Raw genomic sequence first — 21400 nt, 5'->3', positions numbered from 1 at the left:
ATTATTCTACAATCGTGGATTATCATTAGATTACTTAATCACCCACTTCTTTGGTACTTTTTCTAGGGTGATGTTTTGTCTATCGCTTGTATTCTTCAAAGTTGTCTGGTTGCAAAGCGTGGTCTAAATGAGGTTTTTAAAATTTTTTTTGATTTAATTGTTTAAGGTTTCGATAGTTTTTTGTAAAGAGGCTATGAATTTTAAAAAATCGAATTCTGTTTCTGAAAATATTCTCCGAAAATTTGAAGTTAATCCGGCAAATAGTTTCAGAGTTATTTGCGTATTTGTGAATTTAACTTAATATAAACGACTCCCCAAACTTTAAACGCCCTATTCTTGAAACGCTGTTTTCAGAATCTGTAAGGAAAATTTCTTCGAAACGACTGGACTGATCGATTCGAAATTTTCACACGACCTTCTGAGTGATACACATACATATGTCAGTTTATGATCGAGGCAATAAGATTTTTTTAAGTCACGCTGAGTGTAATTTTTTTTACAATATACTTGTCTAGTGTAGTAATATATTTTTTTTTAGTTCTTAGATTCGAGATAATTTTAAGCAGAAAAATCAACACAAGGAAACATTTTTGAAAAATAAATTTTTAGATTAAGTAACACAAATTACATTTTTACTTAAAAAGTTCTCTAGACTTGATCACTTTGAAGTGCATATATTTTCAGCAAATGCGAATATGTGAAAGTATGGAAACAAAATTATCTTATTTATTAAATCTAAATTGTTGATTAAACTTTCTCAAGAGGTTTACTAATAATTCTACTTCTTCTACTTGTGGTATTAACTGCTATTAAAATATAATATATGCGCATCACGCAATGTGTTCTCATGAGAATTGATCTGAGTACATAGCAGTATAACCCATCGAAATTCTGCTCATAAATCCATTCAATTTCAAATGATTACCTATCCAACTAGATTTTACTATGCAAATTCGAACATAGTAATTAGCAAAATATATCAAAAATTTTACTGCTTTACTGGAGAGACCTTGAAATGCCTACGCTTTTCAGTAAATGTTTATGCATATATTATGGTTTTTATGTATGCCTAAAACTAAAATTAAAGTTTAAAGTGATTTGTTTTTAATACTTTTTTATTTCGTTTTCTATACACTTATTTTGTTTGGAGCGCAAAATTAGGTAATATTTCAAAATGTTTTGCGCATTGCATAAAGAAGATATACTGAAGTTAATTTATATAAGTATTTCATATGCATAAAATAAATAACAAAATTTGTATACAAAGAAAAAATAGTAATAGTAATAGTTATAGGTTATTTGGCAGTAGCGCATGAAGGAAGTTACATACTTTGTATTTCATTTCCATTATGAACACAAACGAATATGGTAATACACTTAATTCTCCTCGTAATCATATTCATCGAGATTGTCATCACTTCTGTTGCGTATGATTTTTGTGTTATTGTTCACAGAGTTGCCGGGAGCGCTGCTGCTGCTAAGGCCGCTATTATTGCCATTAACATTGCTGCCGATGTTGGTGTTATATGTGTTGCTGCTGTACTTGTTATAGCTATTCTTATAGCTGGCATCTAGTGCGCTAACACTGCCACCATAACTGGTTGCGGACGTGTTGTTCTTAATGCCACCGACACTGCTGTTGACGCCACGATTGCTGGTACTGCTGCTGCTGCTGCTGCTACTACTGCCAGCATTGTTGTTGTTGTTATTGTTGCTGTTGCTGTTGCTGTTCACACTGCCGCGACCGCGGTAATCACGTCCGCTTGCCTTGTTGACGGCTACCACATCATTCGGGCTGTCATAATCACCATAACCGTCCAGGCATATGCGATTGCATTCCTCCAACGTTTTGAAGTTGTTGACGTTGCCCGCACAGCCGCCAAAGTAGAACATGGCGCACTTCATGCGACGCATATCGAAATAGTAGCGCTTCACTTTAGCCCGACAGTAGCCAAAGTCCATGGGCAAGAGACATGTTTCCGGTATGCCTGCAATCAGAATGCAAAAGCGTATATAAATTGGAAAAACACTACACACAAGCAGATATATATAGATGTGTATAGGAATACAAATATACATATATACGCCTGTATAAAGATTGCATGCAGAATTATTGTTGCTTGATGTCATCACCGTTGCGATGACTTACTTAGTTGGAATGTAATTATCAGAATACCGAGGCACAGGTACTTGTAGCACAGCTCGTGCTGTTGTTGCAAATACACAAGAGATTAATTATGATTAATTGCTTTAAATGAAGTGACATGCAATGTGTTGAAAAGAACGTACCTGTTCATTTATAATATGTGGCTATAGCAGTAAGCAAATAGTGCTTGCGTGTTCAAAGGAGTCACCGACTTGTCAGAAATTTTAACACTTCTTTGCGCGTTGCTGTTTTTTTGCTCACAAATTATGTCCGGTTACAGCTTAATACCCTCGAAACAACAACAAGTTGTTGTTCATATGCAAAATTGTTGGGCTGCTATTACTGCTATTTCCACAGAGAGGTACAGTGCCGAAAGGCGCCATGGGCTCAAATCACCCTAAAATCCTTTAGTTATTGAGAATATTCAAATCTAGACTCTTGTTGAAACTATAGTACTTCGTTTCATCTAATTTTTTATTAAAAAAAAATTAATTATCGTTAAGCTGGCGCACATTTTGGAGGAATAGCAACCCTCGAAAGTTTGAACAGATAGCAACTCAACCGAAAAAATTATTGTTTGGCACATATTTTAGTTCGGCGGGATCATTGGTGCCTAATTTTCTGAAACAGCATTTCAAACACATGTTGTTTCAATAGGAATTCTTGAACATTGATGTTCTAACGAATTTCTGCGTCTCGTTTCATATATCCTTTGAATAACTCACTGCCGAGGCTTAAAGTTTTGCGCTAATATATTTCCTTTGATCTTAATACAACTTAGAAAAAATGTATGGAGCATGTGGGTCTCCCATATAAATGCTTATAAGATTTTATATCATAGGTATAAAAATGAGTTTTAGTCGGTCATCGCTCCTATTTATTCGAGCGTCTCATAAGATCTCTCGCACCCCTTGAATGTCACGAGGTTTGATAGTTTCATTTCATTTGTGTTTGTATTTTTATGTAGTTTTTGAGTTTGTGTTCTGCAGACTTACCAACTTTTATAATAATGTCACAAAATAGTGAACGCTGATAGAGGGTAGAAAAACGGATTTGAAACTTTAACCGCAACAAAAATTATTGCATCAGGAATATAGTACCGAAAGTGATAAAACAGCACTTAATATGACTTTTTAAGTACAGCCTCTATAATTGGCAAAAATATATACTATTAATTAGACCTACTGAACGACTGATGATAGAGTGTAGCGTAGGCTACAATACACGCTGCTTCATAAGTGCCAGAGCGGCTACATAATTATCAGAGGCACAATTTACTAACTACCAGTTTTAAAAAAATATGAATGAACTGATATTCCAGCAGCTTACCGGCCAACGTAACATAATTTTCTATAAAAGCTGCCGCAAAACAACGTTAGATACCTCAACGATATTAAAATTGAAAATTTTTTAATATACAGAAACCTTTTTCAGTATATCAGTACTATCTTATCCACTCACATATCTTAAGGAATGAACTGTTGTTCAATATTTCCATCGGATTTTTACAGAAGTAACATATAGTTAAGCTCGCGCAAGAAAACTTAGGATGTATGCTACAAAAGAGAAAACACAGTATGTCATAATGTTTGGAGTTCTTACTGTATATACTGTCCTCTTGGCACTCATGCGGTGAGGATAAAAATTTTAGAGGACGCAACTTGTCACAGTTGCTTGGAGGAAGATGAGGTGGCAATATCTAGACACTTTCTCCCACTTTGTCCAGCTTGCGCCAGACTATGGTTGAAGCATCTCGGTAGTATCGGGTATCTTGTATTGAGTAGAGGCGGCTTATATCGCCTCAATAAATTTGGGGCAAACCCAAGTCGAACTGTCGATCCATACCTAAGAGTTTTGGGTAACATCACGCATAGGCGTCTCTAGCTGCCCAAATGTGTTTATACGTGGCTTCACGAATATCGGGCTGTTTATCTAACCTAACTAAAGCTTGTGACATAGTATATAATAAATAAATATCTAGGCTTAAGCACTACATATTTCAGTGCAGAATATTCTGTAGATCACTGCATTGAGTTGTTAAATTTATATTTTTTTACTTTTTGAAAAACTGCCTTACAAACAAGATTTTGAAAATTACTCTCAATAACAGCTCTTGGCTGTGCGTGATCTAATGCTCTTTCTATTTTTGCACTATATAAAATGTTAATTCACCCAACATGAAACGGGTTCACATATCGTTTGGACTTGGCACTTGTTTCTTGTTTACTTACTTTGTTTTTTTTTTTTTAACAATTCATTGAGGTTTTATTTGTTCACTCACCATCATAGCGATCTGGTGCATACAGACCCACAGTGGAAGCACTTGCCGCCAGCCCACAATGCAACACTGCACTGATCAAGACCAGGCAGGACACGAATAGGTGCATCTTCATTTCACTTTCTACTGCTAGTGTGCGTTTAAATCAATTTATCCACTAACTGTTAATGAATAGATGAGAAATTTGTTGCTTTCGACAATGATCTTGTGAATGTTTGCTTTACCGGCAACACCGAAACTATGTCAGTGACTACCGACTGCCTGTTGTTGGAAACTAAAACACTACGCGCTTTCTCACGCTTACACACACTCTCGCGACCAACAAAGCGTTGGCAATTAAAAAGCAAAACTTGCTAAAACAAAAGTAAAAAATTTATGTGGAAAATGTGCAACTGAGTTTTCACTGGACGCGTTTGCGATTGCCGCTTATCGACGACTGCTGTTGCGGCTACTGCTGATTGATCACTGTGGCACAAGTTGCAGCGGCGCGTTGTCTTGTTTGGTTGGCGAATGTGCGCGCGTATGTATGCACATATGTATGTATGTAGGTATGTCTGGCTGTGTGAGGCGCTCAAGTGGAAAATTCATAAATGTTCGTCTATGAAATTGTATACGTTTTTCGCATATTTTCGGTGTTTTTCTCCTTTTCGCCTTTAAGTGTTCAAAATTTTCATCTATTCATTGGCCACAATCACTTAACGGTCTTTAATAGAAATTCAAGCATGACAGCTAAAGTCTCGCACCCAAAATCGCGTGCCAATGTGGTGAATTTTATTTGGATTATTTTTAAATATTGTCTCAGGTGCACACAAGTAGCCTGTAGGCTGTCGGGTGTACGTATTTACATATGTACGTTTGTATTTCCAAGCGTTTTTTTTTGCACGTAGGTGTATTTTATAGGTTGGTTTTGTAAATGCTTTTCATACTATGTTCGCGCATGCGTGTATACGCGTTTGCTGTTTAGAATATACTGAGCCCACGGCAGCTGCGCGCCACGTTATAAAAACTTCCAACAACACACCGCCAAAGAATTCCGATTATTCCAGCAAACACAGTCATAAAAAAATCATAACAATAATAAAAAATGAAAATAATAACATATCATTACATACAGATATACACTTATATTTATAACTTTCATACATACATACACAGGTAGTACTATGCTGGTGAATTCAAATTAAATCGAAATACATTTCGAAACTTTTGTAAACAGCTTAAAAACTTGCTGCGTATTAAAACCAGTCCTCCTCGTCAGTCATCCGTTTGTCCGTCCACCTGTTTGCTGTTCTGTCATTGCACTGAAAGTAAATGTTCTTAAGCAGTAATAATCGATGCTGCGTCATCGACATCGCCGCTAGGTTGACACTTCATTGTGCTCGAATATAGTATAGCTTACACGGTTTAATGTGAGATCGAGTCTGGGAGGAGGAAAGTTTAATGAATTATTAAACTCGTGATTTTATTTTCGATATGAGGACGATAGCATCCTCCACTTGTAGCCAAGCCACACACCATAATATGAGAAAACTTGTACCTAAGATTCACACCAGTTGCAGAAAGAACCGCTGTTAAATATAATATATCTGCACATAGGATAAAAAATTATTATCCTTTATCCTGCTTTCATAAGAAACTTTAGACAATAAAAAAAATATATTGTGTTAACGGTTAGCAAATAAAAATATCAAAAATTTTGCTGCTTTACTGGAGAGACTTCGAAATGCCTACACTTTTCAGTAAATGTTTATGTATATAATATTATATATAATGATTTTTATGTATGCCTTAAAATCTAAAGTGAGTGGTACAGCTCGGCCCTATGTGAGAATTATAATCTGTACTCGTATTTTATAAGAAATTCTGGTATAACTTTAGGGAGTGCCCGACTGTGATGCTGCTTTTTTCTTTATCATTCGCTAAGCAAGCGAAATAAAAATTTGAAATATTTAAACTTCTACTCAGATTGCTACACCCTGTATTTTGTGCATTAAAATTTATATCAAAAATTTACTTACATACGAGTACATACATATACAGCTCACATTCTAGTTACTTATATCCCCAGTTGTTTGTCGAACGGGTTTATTTTATTCACTTCTGAGGCCACAATGTCCCCACCAATCGATTTGGCTTATAGCCAGTGACAGTGGAAGTGGAGAGTGTTATGCTGCAGCGAAATAGGTGTGCGTGCACGCATGCGTAAACGAGCTTGAAACCACACAGAGAAATGTTCGTCATGCTTTTATTGGCGAAAATGATTATATGTGATAAATTTATTTATAATTATTTTTGAGTAACAAACCAAAATTTTGTTGTCAATACATAAAGCTTTATTATGCTTTTACATCATGTCTATGGTATCTTTATAAGAGTCTGGTGGTAGCGTTTATTGCTTTTATTCTCTTGAGTTTCGATAATTTGAAAGCAGATTTAAAATAATATACAGTTAAATCACATGAAATTATTATAATAAATTTCACATTTTTAATTTTTTTATTTTTTTTCAACATCTGTTAGACCCCCGATTTTTAATGTTATGTCTGTTACATGACATCATATGATTTCGCATCAAAATATCACTCAATAGAGGATATGTGGTAATTTCACATCACATGATCATACATCACATCATGTGATGCGATATCTCACCACCCTTTAGAAAATCACATTATTTTATATCTTACCGATTCGCATTATAATATTACAATATTACCAGCATCTATAATTTATGTACCTTTGACTTCATCACATCGACAAAAAGTCATAAAGTCATAATCACATCATCTTATTGAGCTACTATCACACAATGATAGTTTATTATTATATAGTACATACTTAAGTATGTATATATGTATATGTATACTCAAGCAAACACCTCCACTTCATTTGTACATGTGCAGTGATTTAATAAAAATAATTACAGGTAGTTAATCACTAACCCAAACATACACTATGCTCCAAAAAATAATTATTTTAAAATTTCTTTAATTTTTGCAAAAAAAGTTGGGTTTTATTCAACATGAAGTTTATTCCATAGTATGATTCTTATTTTTAAATATTATATATTATAAAAGTCATATTATTATATTATAAAAGTTTGCCACGAAGTTATTACCCAGAAAGGTTTGTATATACATAAATGATCAGCGTGACGAACTGGGTTGAAATAGTCATGTTCCTTTGAATATCCGTCTGTCTATATATGTCTTCAGGTTTTGAGATATCGTTCCGAAAATTTCCACACGTCCTTTGCACACCACTATAGTATATATCAAAATAAAGTTCTTGTATGGAAAACTCTTTAATTTTTAAAGATATCTTTACGAAATTTGGCATAGACTATTTAGCTAGACAACGCTATAATTTCGGAACATATTGTTCAGATCGGATCACTATAGCGTATAGCTGCCATACAAAATTGCTTATTAAAATTAATGTATTGGATATTCATAAAAGATATTTTAAGGATTGTTTTTATCAAATATGGTGGCTAAAAAGAACTAACAAACTAGCAGTTGAAGTTAGCGTTTTTTCTTGCCCCCTCACGAAAATTCATTATTCATTGCTTCATTAAAGTTATGCCTCAAAGTTTTACCACGTGGTATACATAAGGTGCGCGACAAAATGATAAGATCCCTTCGTAGTTAGTATAGTATAAGCAAACGGATATTAATAGAAAATGGTAACCATATTAAAAAAAATGTATATCTAAGTGGGAGTGAAAAAGCTGCTTTGCGACGTAGAAAGATACTGAAAAGTGCGTACATTTAAATAAGTGCGCAATACATTGCGACAAAATGATAAGGACAGTCTTTAAAAAGCTGTTAATTAGTGCACACGACGTTAGTTTCGATACAGAAAGCTTTTTTATTTAAATTTAGAGATTCATTTTTCATCAAGATAACGCAGCAATTAATGTAAGTGGATTCACAAGACAGTGGTTTGAGGACCACAATATTGAATTGTCCCGATATGAATGTTGTGGAGAACTTATGGGGAGTGCTAGTACGCCAGGTGTATCCCGAAAATAAATAGTACGGATCAGTTAAAGAGCTAAATGTGACAATTTACAACATTTGGCGACAAATTCGCTCAGACGTTCTGCAAAACCTTATAAATGCCATGGAAATTGTATAAAATATTAATAACTTAAAAATGTTACAATTGAAATAAAAATTTCGTTACCAAAATTACTGACCTCATCATTTTGTTGCAATGTAGTGTGCACTTATTTAAATAAACGCACTTTTTGGTAAATCTAACGGTATCCTTTCACGTCCCCTAGCGATTTTTTCCCTCTTATTTAGATATAGAATTTTTGTAATATGGTTACCATTTTCTAGGAATTTTGCTTATACTGTACTAACTACGAAGTGACCTTATTATTTTGTCGCGCACCTTATATACATACTTATCAATTTCACATGATCTGCAACAGATTGCTAATAACTACTTCTCGTTCATAATTTTATATACATATAATTTTTTTAATTGCGCATATCTTAAATCAATTTAATACCGAGCAATTAAGCGCTAACACATACCACCGTCTTTTTTTGTTTGTATGTAAATAATACACTGTGTTTATTTATAAACAAATGTTGCGCAACTTAACTGTTTATTAACAAAAGTGAAACAATAATTATTTAACAAATACTCATACTCATACTTATATTCATGCTCATTCGCATTAACGACAATTATACGCCTCAAATGGTTCAACACAATCGATTGTGTAATTTATCGATAGACATTTGTTGCAACACTTAAAGGCAAAGCTTCTCACATTCCTCTTTGTTGTCGAAGCGATTGTCATTACCCTGGCAGCCACCATAGATGAAGTCCTCACAGGCCTTCGACTCGCTATTGTAGAAAACCTTCGGATCGGATTTGCGGCATGGACCAACTTCTTTGGGCTGCGAACAAGCTGTGCACGAATAGAATAGATATAGAGACATGTTTAGGTTGAAAGTGAAAGGTATTGAAAAGTGAAATGTAAATTTATTTAGTTGCCGATTTTCTTCTTCTATCTACTCACCCGACTTGTCAACGGCTTGTACGCTGGCGCACAACAACAAAGCGATCATAGCGAATACAAAAATTGTGCATTTCATCTTGCTGTTGATTATTTGTTTTGTCTAAAAGCTGGATTTAATTAATTGTTGTTAATGCGTTGACAGACGCTTTGCTACTGAATGCCAGTAGGCCCTCGAAATCAATGCTTATATACAAGTTGAGGGCGCTGTTGAGCCATAATGCGGCCAAGTTACCTGTATTAAAGCTTAATATACTTATATACAAGTATGTATGTATATGTGAGTGTGTGTAAAAATAAATTCTATAAGTGTGAAGCAAGGCAATGTAAAGTCAACGCTGCAATTTGCAAATACTCGCGGTGCAGTGTTGTTGTAGTTGTATTGATAAGTGAATCCCAGCCTTCAGCTGATTTTGCAATTAACGCCTGCACTCACACACACACATACCGCGAAGCACACTGCGCTCGGCGTGCTTTAGTACGTTTGTTTGATTCGAAAACTTGACCTACGGTCAACACCGGCTCCGGCTTATGCTAAACAGAAAGGAAATAATAAACAATAATATACACATGTATATATGCATATGTGTGTGTGTGTGTGTGCCTGAGTGTATATGTGTTCATAATTGATGCCCAAATTAGAATAATAAATATGAGAATTTTCGCAGCAGACTTTGATAAGGCAACTTCAAGCTTAATTAACACATAAATTAAGAAAAATCGGGCAGAAGCGTAAGAAAAAGAAGAACTAAAAGAAAAACAAAAACATTTAGTCACACACATTTTATTTACCACACAATTCAAAAGTGTTTATTTTTGTTGGTGAAAATCGAAATAAACCCAAAGTCGATATGTAATGTTTTGTTTATTTTTTTTTTTAGTTTTGCAACAACAAAAATGCTTACAAAAAAATTAAACTTGTTTCGGTGAAGCCTTTTGCACACAATTGCCGTTTTCCGCTTCTCTTTGTGGACTGTTGTAATTTCGTCGTTGCGTAAAGGATAAGTGCATCCTACATTATGCATGCATGCATTATGTATATATGCGTAGGTGTATTACTATATTGCATAATACATGAGTGGAAGAGTAACTTCAAATTGCCTTATTTCTTGTATATGGATAAAACATGCGTGCCATTTACGCATGCGCGTTTTTATACCCTGAACAGGCTATATCATGTCTGCTCATTTGTCGATATCGGACCGCTATATCATACAGCTGTCATGCTAACTGAACGATCGGAATCAAGTATTGTATGGAAAGCTTTTTCATTTGACGAGATATCTTTATGAAAATTAGCATGTATTATTGTATAAGGCAACGGTATAATATCCGAATGAATTGTTAAGTACTACTATAGCATATAGCTGTCATACAAATTTAGCGATCAAAATCATGGTATGGGTTGCTGGAGGGGTTTATAGCTTCGGTGCACCCGAAGTTAACGTTTTTTCTAATTTATTACTATTTTAACCGGTGCAGCCGCAAAAACGTTGGAAAAACCTAATGAATGAGGAAAAGAAAGATAATGGATTAATATATGAGGGACATCCCAGAAACTTCCGACTTGAAAATGAAGTCTTGAACTGGCAGTAACTTTTAATAATAGTCTTCTCAACCTATACACATCTAGCAACAATAATCAATTGTTTCGACACCTTTTGCAGAGTATGAACTGTCAAGATCTTCTCTTAATAACGAGTACTATTTTAAAATTAGAAAAATTATTTTTAGTCAATACCGAGACATTCTATAATTGGTGTTACAAACTTTACAAAATTATCCAAAAGGTTATATTACCAGATTATCGTAACCTATAACACTGTTGTACGTTCTCAACCTTTCGATATAAATCGAAATATCAAGTTGCTCGAGTAATCGACTGCGATTTTTCAAGCACTTTTTTATAATAGCGAGTAAAATTCTATTATGTTCTTAACAGACTAATGATCTCTTGATCTAAGCATGCCACTGGCTTTACTCTTCTAAACAGATCTCACTGACGTGATATATTTAGATACAGTACTTAATTTTGGCAATCACTCTTGGTTTGAATATTAGATTCGGAGTCATATAGAACAATGGCATGCAATGAAATAATAGTGCTAAATTATTGGGTCTGCCTGGAATATATGCTAAAACGATAAAGCTGCAACTGCGTTTCCTTTTTTGAAACACGCATAACTTAGTGAAAGCTTAGGCAGTTGTCAATATTTCAAAAATTTATCAGTTCTTCTTAAAATTACTTGAAATGTTAATGTTTGGAACAATAATTTTGGAAATACAGATTACGACAGTATCCTCCTAGATTAAGCAAATTTTATGATTCTAATGATCAACTCTAACCGTTGTTATATACTTTAATTTCTGTTATAGTTTAAAATAAATGCGCTCCTTGACTTGAATAAGTAGCAAATATCAATTTTCCTAATGAACCATATCTCCGACGAACTGTTCATTACTGGTTTCTAAACTATTGTTATATAAAGTCACAATTATAGTTTATCTCTAACTACCATAAAAATATGTTTTTATATTGAGAATATCATAATTTATGCCTCACATAATCGTAAATAACACATATTATTTCGATTTACTTGTTCTAGACATCCATTAAATAGATGAACAGTTTACAAATGATATTAGTTTGGAAAACGTTGATAATAAGCTGTCGCACCTCGAAAGGCTGGAGCAATTGCCTTACTATTTGGGCTTCATTGTAGGATAAGTTTGCTAGAACCATCCATAGTAAAATGCAAAGCTTAAACAAATGTTTTCAAGGTATTTATTACTCTACTATTATGTTGTAATGAATATTATACGCGTATATACATATGTATTTGATATTTTTACTACTATATATCAGTATAAAACTAAACATATTTATTAATAAACTTTATATAACAACTATTTGAAAACTCTACGACTCTTATAACCACGCTTAAAATGTTTAAAGATTTATTGAAAATATTTTGGTGAAAACCTTCGCGTTCTTACTTTTTTACGCGCTCGGAGTTGCTTACACTTAAATCGCAAAAATTATCAGCGTAAATAGAAATAGTTTTGTTACTTTGCTATTTTAATTATTGTGTCAATTTAAATGTTAAACAAGTTGCGGAAGGGTAGAACACACTGCCTTACTTTACAACACTCACTTGTTCTATTTCGAACTTTAAAGAAAGCTAAGTAATGTGTTAGAAACCGGTTAGTTGCAAACCATTTAATAGCCCTTTTTTATTACCTGATTACCGTTTTAAATCTAATTAGTTGATTGCTTTTTAAAAATTGGGATAGGTTAGCTTACGTGATTAGGCTGTTATTCGTGAAGCCACGAATGAGCCTACTTGGACAGCTAGAAAGGCCGGTCCCTTGTGATGCCCAGAACTACTAACTAATGCATTCCAAATCGGTTAATAGTAAATAATTTAAGCCCTTTTTATTTTGTGATCATATTTTTAATTAGTTGATTGCTATTTGAAACTTGGGGTAGGTTAGGTTAGATCATCAGGCTGATATTCGTAAAGCCACCAAAAACTCTAAATATGGAGCAAAAATACCGTCGTTTATCGATAAGGCGTTTTATGCCTGCCACATTTTCAATATCAATTTCAGCCAATTCGCCTGTGCTTAGAAGGTATGACTACCGAGATGCATGAACCTTTTTTAAGCACAAGCTGTACAGTGAAGGAGAATGTGTCTAGTTTTTTCCAACTCATATAACTCCATGCAATTTCGTAATTTAATCTTCAAAACCTTCATCCTCGTCGCATTAAAACCAATATGGCTGTGAGGTCTGTCGGCTTCCGATATAACTTCGTTATCGAAGTCGGCTCGATTTTTTTCTTATTTGTAAATTTTGCAACATTCGAATTTGATTGGAGAATTTACACTTTCTCGATTTGAAAGATAAGAAGCCGCTCTGTTTCAGAATACTATGTTTCTCTATTATTTCTAGGGATTCTCTAAAATTAAAGCTTAAAGTGTAGATACATTTTCTAGTCGATAACATATTATTTTTGATCGAAAATTTTTGGCATCGAACATTGGTCTACTAAATGTGAAAATAGAACTGCTAATTAAGAGTTCAGTACGTTTTAGAAATTGAATCGCGTTTTGAGAATACATTGAGTTTTCTAAAGAAAATTAAACAAGTAATGCAAACATGTATAATATATATAAAATAAATATTATCACCCTTAAAAAACTGACGGGAGTATCTGAAACAACTGTTCGACAAGCCTAGTATGAAGTTTTACTGAGAAGTATAATCTATACAAAAACAGAATATTTATTGCTTTAAAAAGTTTTCGATAAATACATTTATGTATGATAATTTAAACAAATTGGTGAATTAACTAGTGAAACGTTTGGGTTGAGTAAATCAAAAGTACTTAATGAGTTATTAACATATTACAAAGTAAATTTGAACTAATTGTAGTTATACTTGTTGGCAAATCCGAGCTAAACGAAGTATAATTTTGTGTTTTAATGAGTTAATACCTATTTTAATAGGTATTTAGGTCTTGATAGGATATGTGGCCCGATGTGCGATGTAAGTACAGACAATTTAAGCCTATACCACTACATTAGTTATGGCTTTCACTATTTGCCGTATAATTAAACGAGAATAGGTGGGGTTCATAATATAAATAATTAATAGGTTAGTTAAAAAACTACTGTTTTTGGTACGAAATATATTTTTTTATTCAACATAAACTCTCTTAACTTCAATACACTTATTCCAATGATCCTCCAATAATTTTATGCCATCCCTATGATGCCTTTTCGGAAGCTCTGCAATATACCCGTCTAGGGCTGTAATAGCTTCTTCATTCGACGAAAAATGCTTGCCACGAAGGAATTGTTTCAGGTTTCTGAAGACTTAGTAGTCGCTGGGAGCCAAATCTGGTGAATACGGTGGATGCTCAAGCAATTCCTACTTTAATTCGTTGAATTCTGTCATTGTTAAAACTCTTTTGCGAGCAGGTGCATTGTCTTGATGAAAAATGATTTTTTTGTCTTTTCTCACGAATTTTTTCATCCAGCTGATGCAAAAGGCTGCCATAGTATTCAGAGTTGATTTTTTTTAACCTTCTGCAGACAATCAATCAAAAAAATATCTTTTGCATCCCAAAAAACGGATGCCATAACCTTCTTTGCTGAACTGTTGTGACTTCACCCGCTTTTGAGCTGACAATATTACTAACAATATTATGAACTTGCTCAATGATTTCTGGTGTGGTTGCGGTTTTTGGTTGTCCTTCGCGTGGATCGTCTTCACGCCGAGCACAGCCACGTTTAAATTCACCAGCCCAAAATTTAACGGTGCGTTTTGAAGGTGAGGACTTCTACTATACTTCTAACAATTGTTCGATATTCATTTTTTTCCACATTAAAAAATCAAATGGCTTGCAAACAAAAGATTAATTGACAGTATGACTTTTAACTTTGCATGTGTACAGATGTACCAACTTGAAAAGAAAAAAATTTGGAGCTAATAGTGCTATTTCTTGGTGAGAGCTTTTCAACTAACCTGTATATATAATAAAATATCTTCTATTAAAACCCGCGTAAATTTAAAAAGCTCGATTTCAAGCAAGCACAAACATGATAACTGCACTTCGTTTTAGTTACTTGCTCTTAGATCAATCTACAGACTCTGAATTGTTCTTTCCCGAAGAAAGAGTTTTCTCATTTCAGTTTCCTTAGTCTAAATTGGCCTATGGGGTATAAATTGTATTAGGTAATATATTCCACATATATTCTAACTTAGTATATATCGTATGTGTCATTTTCTATATGCCAAATGACTCAGTAGCTTGTTAGATAAAATATATTGTAAAAATTATCAACAAAAATTAGCAGAAGTTAATAGTTCTGGAAATTCCCATTCTAACAATTGTGTTAATTGTAACTGTAAATGCGTTCTCAATATAAAATTTGTACAGATTTGCAATGATCTATAGTTGACTACATGCAGTTATATATTTATCAAGCGCATTGTAATTGACTGCAACTAATTAGCGCCTAATTAAACACAACTATGTATGTATATACGATTGTGTTGATGGACAGCAAAGGCAAAGAGGTGAAACACTTTTACTCTTTAAGGAAAGTACACACAGCATACATACTATGTGAGGCACTTCAAGAACCACTTCACCGGAGTTGTTATAGTTACTGCATGTTAGTAGCTAGAGAAAGTGAGAGACAATAAATTAATAAGAAAAACGTTCACAGTTGCAGTTCTTACAGCATAAAATAGCATTAAAATATTTATATTTACTTTTATAGGTCAAATTGTTTGGCAGCTGTACGATATAGTGGTATAATTTGAACAATAAGTTCGGAGTTTATAGCCTTGAGTTAGAGCATAATCTATGCTAAATTTTGTGAAAATATCTTGTCAAGTGAAAAGTTTGTCCATACAAGAACTTGCTTGAGGTTAGTCAGTTTGTATTTCATATGCTATAGTTGTTCATAATCGATAGCCATACCCTGGTATCGCTCTTTCATAGTGCGAATATCCTGATGAAAGCGTTCTCCTTGTTCTTCGCTTAAGTCGCCTAAATTTTCTGGGAAGTGGTAGAAAGATCTTAGTCTCTGGAAGTGCAGCATGAGCTGTAGTCTGGAGACTTTTTATTTCCTAAGAAATTTTGCACAACCCAAATAAATTCAAACAGCATTGCAGATTTATCCTTATCTGTTAAACAATTAGCAAAATGTCGCTCCTTTATTAGTTCCCTAATTTGAGAACCGGCAAAAATACCAGCTTTAATTTGTTCTGTGCTCAGTTTCGGAAATATATTACTGATAGTACCAGTATCACTTAAACTAGAGCTGTTAGTAGGAAACTGAGGGTAGTTTTGAAATCAGCGACGTCGAATTAGTACAACAATTTCAACCAAAAAAACAGTTTAGAAACTTTATAAAACATAAAAAGTTTATTTTTGTTTACCAGTGTATGTAATTTTTATAATTCTTCGAAGTAATAAATCCGTAAATTAATCGCTGGTCTCAGTTATGCCCTGTACAGTAAACCATAACTTCTTACCACTAACCAAATTCTTTAGACCAACAACAACAGGTCGTACTTAGTGTCACATAGATACAACGGCTTTAAAGCATCATTTTTGCTTAAATTGGTTCAAAAAATATACATATTTTTTGATTTATTCGTCGTTGTCCGTGATATCTGCAAAGATAATCGAAGGTCAACGTTTTCACCTTAGAATATGGGTTTTATGAGTTTACACTTGTGAAGTGCGTGTTCATCCGAAATAATCCTTTGGGTTTTCATAAAACATCTAAATTGCCGTGTAAATAATCGCAGAACATAGGTGAGGTTTACTGGAAAAACCGTAAGAGATCATTTTATAGAGCATTGAATTTACTACGAAATCGACAAAACGAAATATGTTTTCAAGTAGTTGGAAGGGAGATATGAAAAAAAAATGGAAAGCCGTTAGGCGGAGGACCTTCCCGTTACAAATAAGAGCTGATACTTGAAGAATCTTTCTTAGAGGTATCTATCAACCAAATTTTTAGAGTATGAAGCAAAAAAAGGATTCGTTTTTTTGATCCACCTAATATACATACCAACTACTTCTAAATTAAATAATTGTTTGGTTTTGTAAAATAATTTAATCAAAGTAAATACGTTTGTTTTTTATTTAATACATTTTTAGATAAATGATGATGATGCATTAGAAAAGAACCAAAGATGCTCTTCATACTTGAATATCTGTTTTTGATGACATCATTTTTCATTTTTCGATCTGTGGTCTTATCACTATGTTTAACCTAGTTGGTCAAGCCTTTCTTCTCAGTTGTGGTGGCTCCATCAATACTTACATTCTTGAAAAAAGAGCGTGAAATCTCAATAAATCTGAGAGTAAATGCTTACTGATTCGAGTAGTACTAAGACAACAACTAAGAAGCTTTAAATGTGAAAAGAAATCTGAAGATATTGTATATCATAGATAACAACTGCCTATGTTGAGTGCTCAGATTAAAAAGCATTAAAATATTTAATTTATGTTTAAAATATATTTATTTAAAAATATATACTAATATTATGAACAATAAATAAATAAAGTATTAATTATGCATAAATAACTTTTGTTTTATTTTTTATAATATTTTTGAGAAGTTGCATACTTGTTATTTTAGTTAATTTTGGTTATTTGCATAAATTTCAAAATAAAATGAAATTTTTTTTCTGGTCACCTTGGCTGGTTGAGGTGATCGCCGTCAATGCTACAATTTCACGATTTCCACCAATCGCCCAGAAATTCCAGCAAGCAGCCAACTAAATTTAGCCTAGGCGCCAACCACCATGATCGCATGTACAGTACAAACAGAAAATGTGAAAATCTCAGACACCAACTACTGTGACGAGCATATGTACAGTACGCAGTGGAAATTGGTACAGTATGCAAACAGAGAATGTTAATGAATAACATTCTTTAGAAAGAGAATATTTATTAATATTAATTAATTATTATTTATTAATATTCTCTGCATTAACATTCTCTGGTGTCATGTTAAATAAAAAGTAAATAATATTTTTTATATTAAAATAAATACCTACCAAGAGTAAAAAGCAAACACTAATTACTTAAAAATAATTATTATTCGTAATATTTAAAATAATATTAAAATATAAATATGCATATGTTTGTGTGCGTATCAAATTAAAAGCATTTTTACAACTCTGAATGATTCCTTTATTATTTCATAGCTACTAAAACTGGCGTTTAGGCATGCTACAACATTTAATAGCGCATTATTGGCATATTATCGCGTCGACATTCCTCGAAGGTGAGAAAATGTTTCGTCATTGTATTTGTAGCACAGCCGCTGGTATAGAGGCTCACACAATTTCCGGTGGCGGCATTGTAGGCGTAACGGAGCAGCTTATTGTCGCAGAGCAAAGGCATCGGTGGCAATTTACAGGCGGGAACTGTAAGCAGAGAATCAGAGATATACTATGTATAACAAGTTTCGGCGGATTTGGTCTAGCAGTTTTCGAAAAGTGGGCGATGTTATGCTAATTGAAGTTGTAATGATTAAAGAATTATGTAAATAATTTTTATAATCATTTATGTTAGTATGGGTACTAAAATTTTTGAAATCAATTGCGAATTGCAACGATACCAAATTTGTGTCCGGTCAAAGTATTGTTCATAAAACTTTGGGGAATTTTTTTTATACTTATGCAACTTCTATATACTTGTGCTAGGTTATGATATAACTAAATAAACAAGGGAAAAAAACCACGGTCCTTAATTTTTGAAATCCCAGCCTGTTCTGACAGATTTTGATTATGAAAATCGATATATTACCAACATTTGGTTAGATATCTATAAAATTTGGTGTCGGTAACAAGACATTTGGACCAATACATACACCAGAAGGACATGATTACACTTAGGCATCCCCACTTTCTGATATTAATACTCAACAGTCGCTCCATAATTCTAATACTAATTAGTTTAAGGCATAATAAAAATAATATATAATAAAATAAATAAATAAAAAAATTTTCAAATGTCTGTAGACTCAAAAAAAAAATAAATCTCTATAATAATAACTCTTTAATCAACATTTTATACTGAGTATACAAAGCGTGGTTCATGTAGTGTTTTTTAAAATTAAGTGGGTTTTACTGACCCGGCCTCCAAACCGGTTCGGCTGGGTCTAAACGCACAAAAGACTTTACGCGAAACTTTAAATGCGTTTTACTTAGACCAGACTTTTTCCATACGATACCGACGATTTCTCGAGTTCGACTGGACCGATTTACTTAAAATTTTTAGATAATCTTTCTTATAGAACTCTATGAACTAGCCTCCTCCCCAAATTTCAACTTTTACTATTTTTAAATAATACTAGCAATTAAAAAAAATCGGTGTTTTTCAAACAGTCGCCATTTTTACTTATCGCTAGATTGATTTTTTTATTTCAGCTGCCGAGGAGGGTTGAAATCATTGGTATGCTCATGTGCCAATTTTTTGAGAACCTCCATTACATTAGCTGCCAGTTTTTTTAAATTTTTTACTTTTCTTTTAATTTTTTTCTGTACTCTTGTAACATTAATAAATAACTGGCAAAAAATCCATAATAAAAATATTTATGCCTTTTTTACGACACTTTAAAAGTGACCTAAACTTCATGTCTCTAGACTAGAATACTCCCTTAAATAACAAATAGACATAACAATTTCATACAGTTACTTAGTTAATTTATTTAATGAAAATGGTTTCGTTGCCAGTTTCGGTAGAAAGTAAGCACTACGAAGGCAGTTTCTAATATTTTAGAAAACCATAATAGGTAGAGATGACGTGCCAATATCTGGTATCAGCAAGAAGCGCACCATGACACATTTTTATACCTTCACAAAAAAAATTTTACCTCAGTGAAATGCGATTCGATACTGTCTGGCTTATTTTGTGGGATTCAGGATAAATTGGATTGACCGTCACCAAGTTTTGAGGATAGGAGTTAAGTAACGCGCTACTGTGCGCCGCTCACTCTGATTTTTTTTCTAATAGAGACCGATATTAAAACGAAAACAACTAACACATTTTGCACCTTTTTGAATTTGTCTTTCAATATAAGCACCATATGGATCACCTTATATATCGAGATATTTATATTTACACATTTTGCCATTTAACTGCGTTTTAAATGGGCTTTTTATAATTATATATCTGAATGTATTAATTGTTGACCCACAAAAGTGATAATTATTAGCGAAACAAAAAATTAAAAAAGTATTTTCGAAAAAATAAACATATTTTCTTTATAAACATTACTACATACCGGATCGGTTGACGGCGAGACTATTATCAGCACAGATTCTTTGTGTTGCGTAGACGAGCAAAAGCAGGATGACAATCACGCTCCGTAACGGTAAAAAGTGAAATCGTTCAAAATGCAGCATAATGTTGTAATGAAGCGCTTGCTGTGGTATTTTGCTGCTTTTGCAAATATTTCACATAAATCACAAGGGTGATAACTTCAAGTTCACTAATTAAGGACACTTTATGAATAGAACAGATCGGTTACGGCGCGCGTTCGAGTACGAATTCAGGTTTTATATTTGAAACATTCTTTCAACGTTTCTCTGCAACTGCACACGCTGCTGTTGACTTTTCGCAATTTCCAGGGCTTTTAACACTTTCTAGCGCAGAACACAACAGCAGAATGCACACGTTCACTGACGCCTTACGCCGGCAAACGTTTGTATACGCGTTTCTTCGTGTTGTGCTGCAGCTGTGACAATAAATTGCAATTATGTTTATTAAAATAATTCTTTAGCTGTAGTTCAACTTTTCAGACAATTTCTTTATGAATTTTCCTTTTAAATTTTTCTCATTTTATTTTTATGTTTCTGTTGACTTTCTTTTTATTTTTTAACACGAAATGAATTATTCTAATTGAGAAATGAGTAATGCAGATTGTGCATTTTCTGCGGCATATCTATATATGTTGTTGTTGCTTTTGCGGTTTTTGTTTGCAGATTTTTTGTTACGCTTTGTTTTTACTATATATTTAATTATGTTGAGTGACAAGCGGCACACGACAAACGAACGCTGCGAAAACTCCAAAAAGTACAATTTTCTGTTTCGAGTTGTTTACTGCGATCGCACGTATGGCAAATGGGGAGGAAACATGGCGTTGATAACTCAGCAGATATTTGTTTTAAAGAAGTTCGTTTTTCGCTTTGCGGAACTACATTGGCCACGTAACTGTGTTGGTTGAAACTGTAGGGCGCAACTTAACCACGCGCTATTGTTGTTAGCATGCGTCGCACAGTGGGTTATTTTACAAATACATATGTGCTTTATTGTAAAGTTTATATTTAAAGTTTTAACTCGGTTAAAAAATATACATATAAAATAAAAAAATGGTTAAATAAATAAAATAGTAA

At 33.4% G+C, this 21400-nt stretch overlaps 3 protein-coding genes across 4 annotated transcripts; all 3 read right to left on the bottom strand.

The window, feature by feature from the left end:
- Positions 1-1097: 1097 nt before the first annotated feature.
- LOC106617670 (uncharacterized) lies at positions 1098-5701 on the bottom strand. Of its 2 annotated transcripts, XM_070107337.1 has the most exons (3): positions 5572-5701; positions 4428-5430; positions 1098-1988 (listed from the first exon to the last, which is right to left on the bottom strand). In XM_070107337.1, the coding sequence occupies exons 2-3, from the start codon at positions 4537-4539 to the stop codon at positions 1378-1380; spliced, it is 723 nt and encodes a 240-aa protein (XP_069963438.1). In that variant the 5' UTR covers positions 4540-5430; positions 5572-5701; the 3' UTR covers positions 1098-1377. The 2 variants fall into 2 exon arrangements, with proteins under 2 accessions (XP_069963438.1, XP_014090508.1); XM_014235033.3 differs by lacking the exon at positions 5572-5701 and having other exon boundaries at positions 4428-5441.
- Positions 5702-9010: 3309 nt separating this feature from the next.
- Positions 9011-9663, bottom strand: LOC106617671 (protease inhibitor). Its single transcript, XM_014235035.3, has 2 exons — positions 9466-9663; positions 9011-9354 (listed from the first exon to the last, which is right to left on the bottom strand). The coding sequence occupies exons 1-2, from the start codon at positions 9539-9541 to the stop codon at positions 9194-9196; spliced, it is 237 nt and encodes a 78-aa protein (XP_014090510.1). The 5' UTR covers positions 9542-9663; the 3' UTR covers positions 9011-9193.
- An 8415-nt stretch (positions 9664-18078) lies between these two features.
- On the bottom strand, positions 18079-21103 carry LOC106617649 (uncharacterized). The gene is made up of 2 exons (XM_014234995.3): positions 20290-21103; positions 18079-18427 (listed from the first exon to the last, which is right to left on the bottom strand). Exons 1-2 carry the CDS (start codon positions 20408-20410, stop codon positions 18240-18242), a joined length of 309 nt encoding a protein of 102 aa, XP_014090470.3. The 5' UTR covers positions 20411-21103; the 3' UTR covers positions 18079-18239.
- Positions 21104-21400: the final 297 nt, after the last annotated feature.

This window comes from Bactrocera oleae, chromosome 3, assembly GCF_042242935.1.
Source record: "Bactrocera oleae isolate idBacOlea1 chromosome 3, idBacOlea1, whole genome shotgun sequence".
In the NCBI taxonomy this organism is placed as follows: domain Eukaryota; kingdom Metazoa; phylum Arthropoda; class Insecta; order Diptera; family Tephritidae; genus Bactrocera; species Bactrocera oleae.
This window is presented reverse-complemented; position numbering and strand designations above follow the sequence as displayed.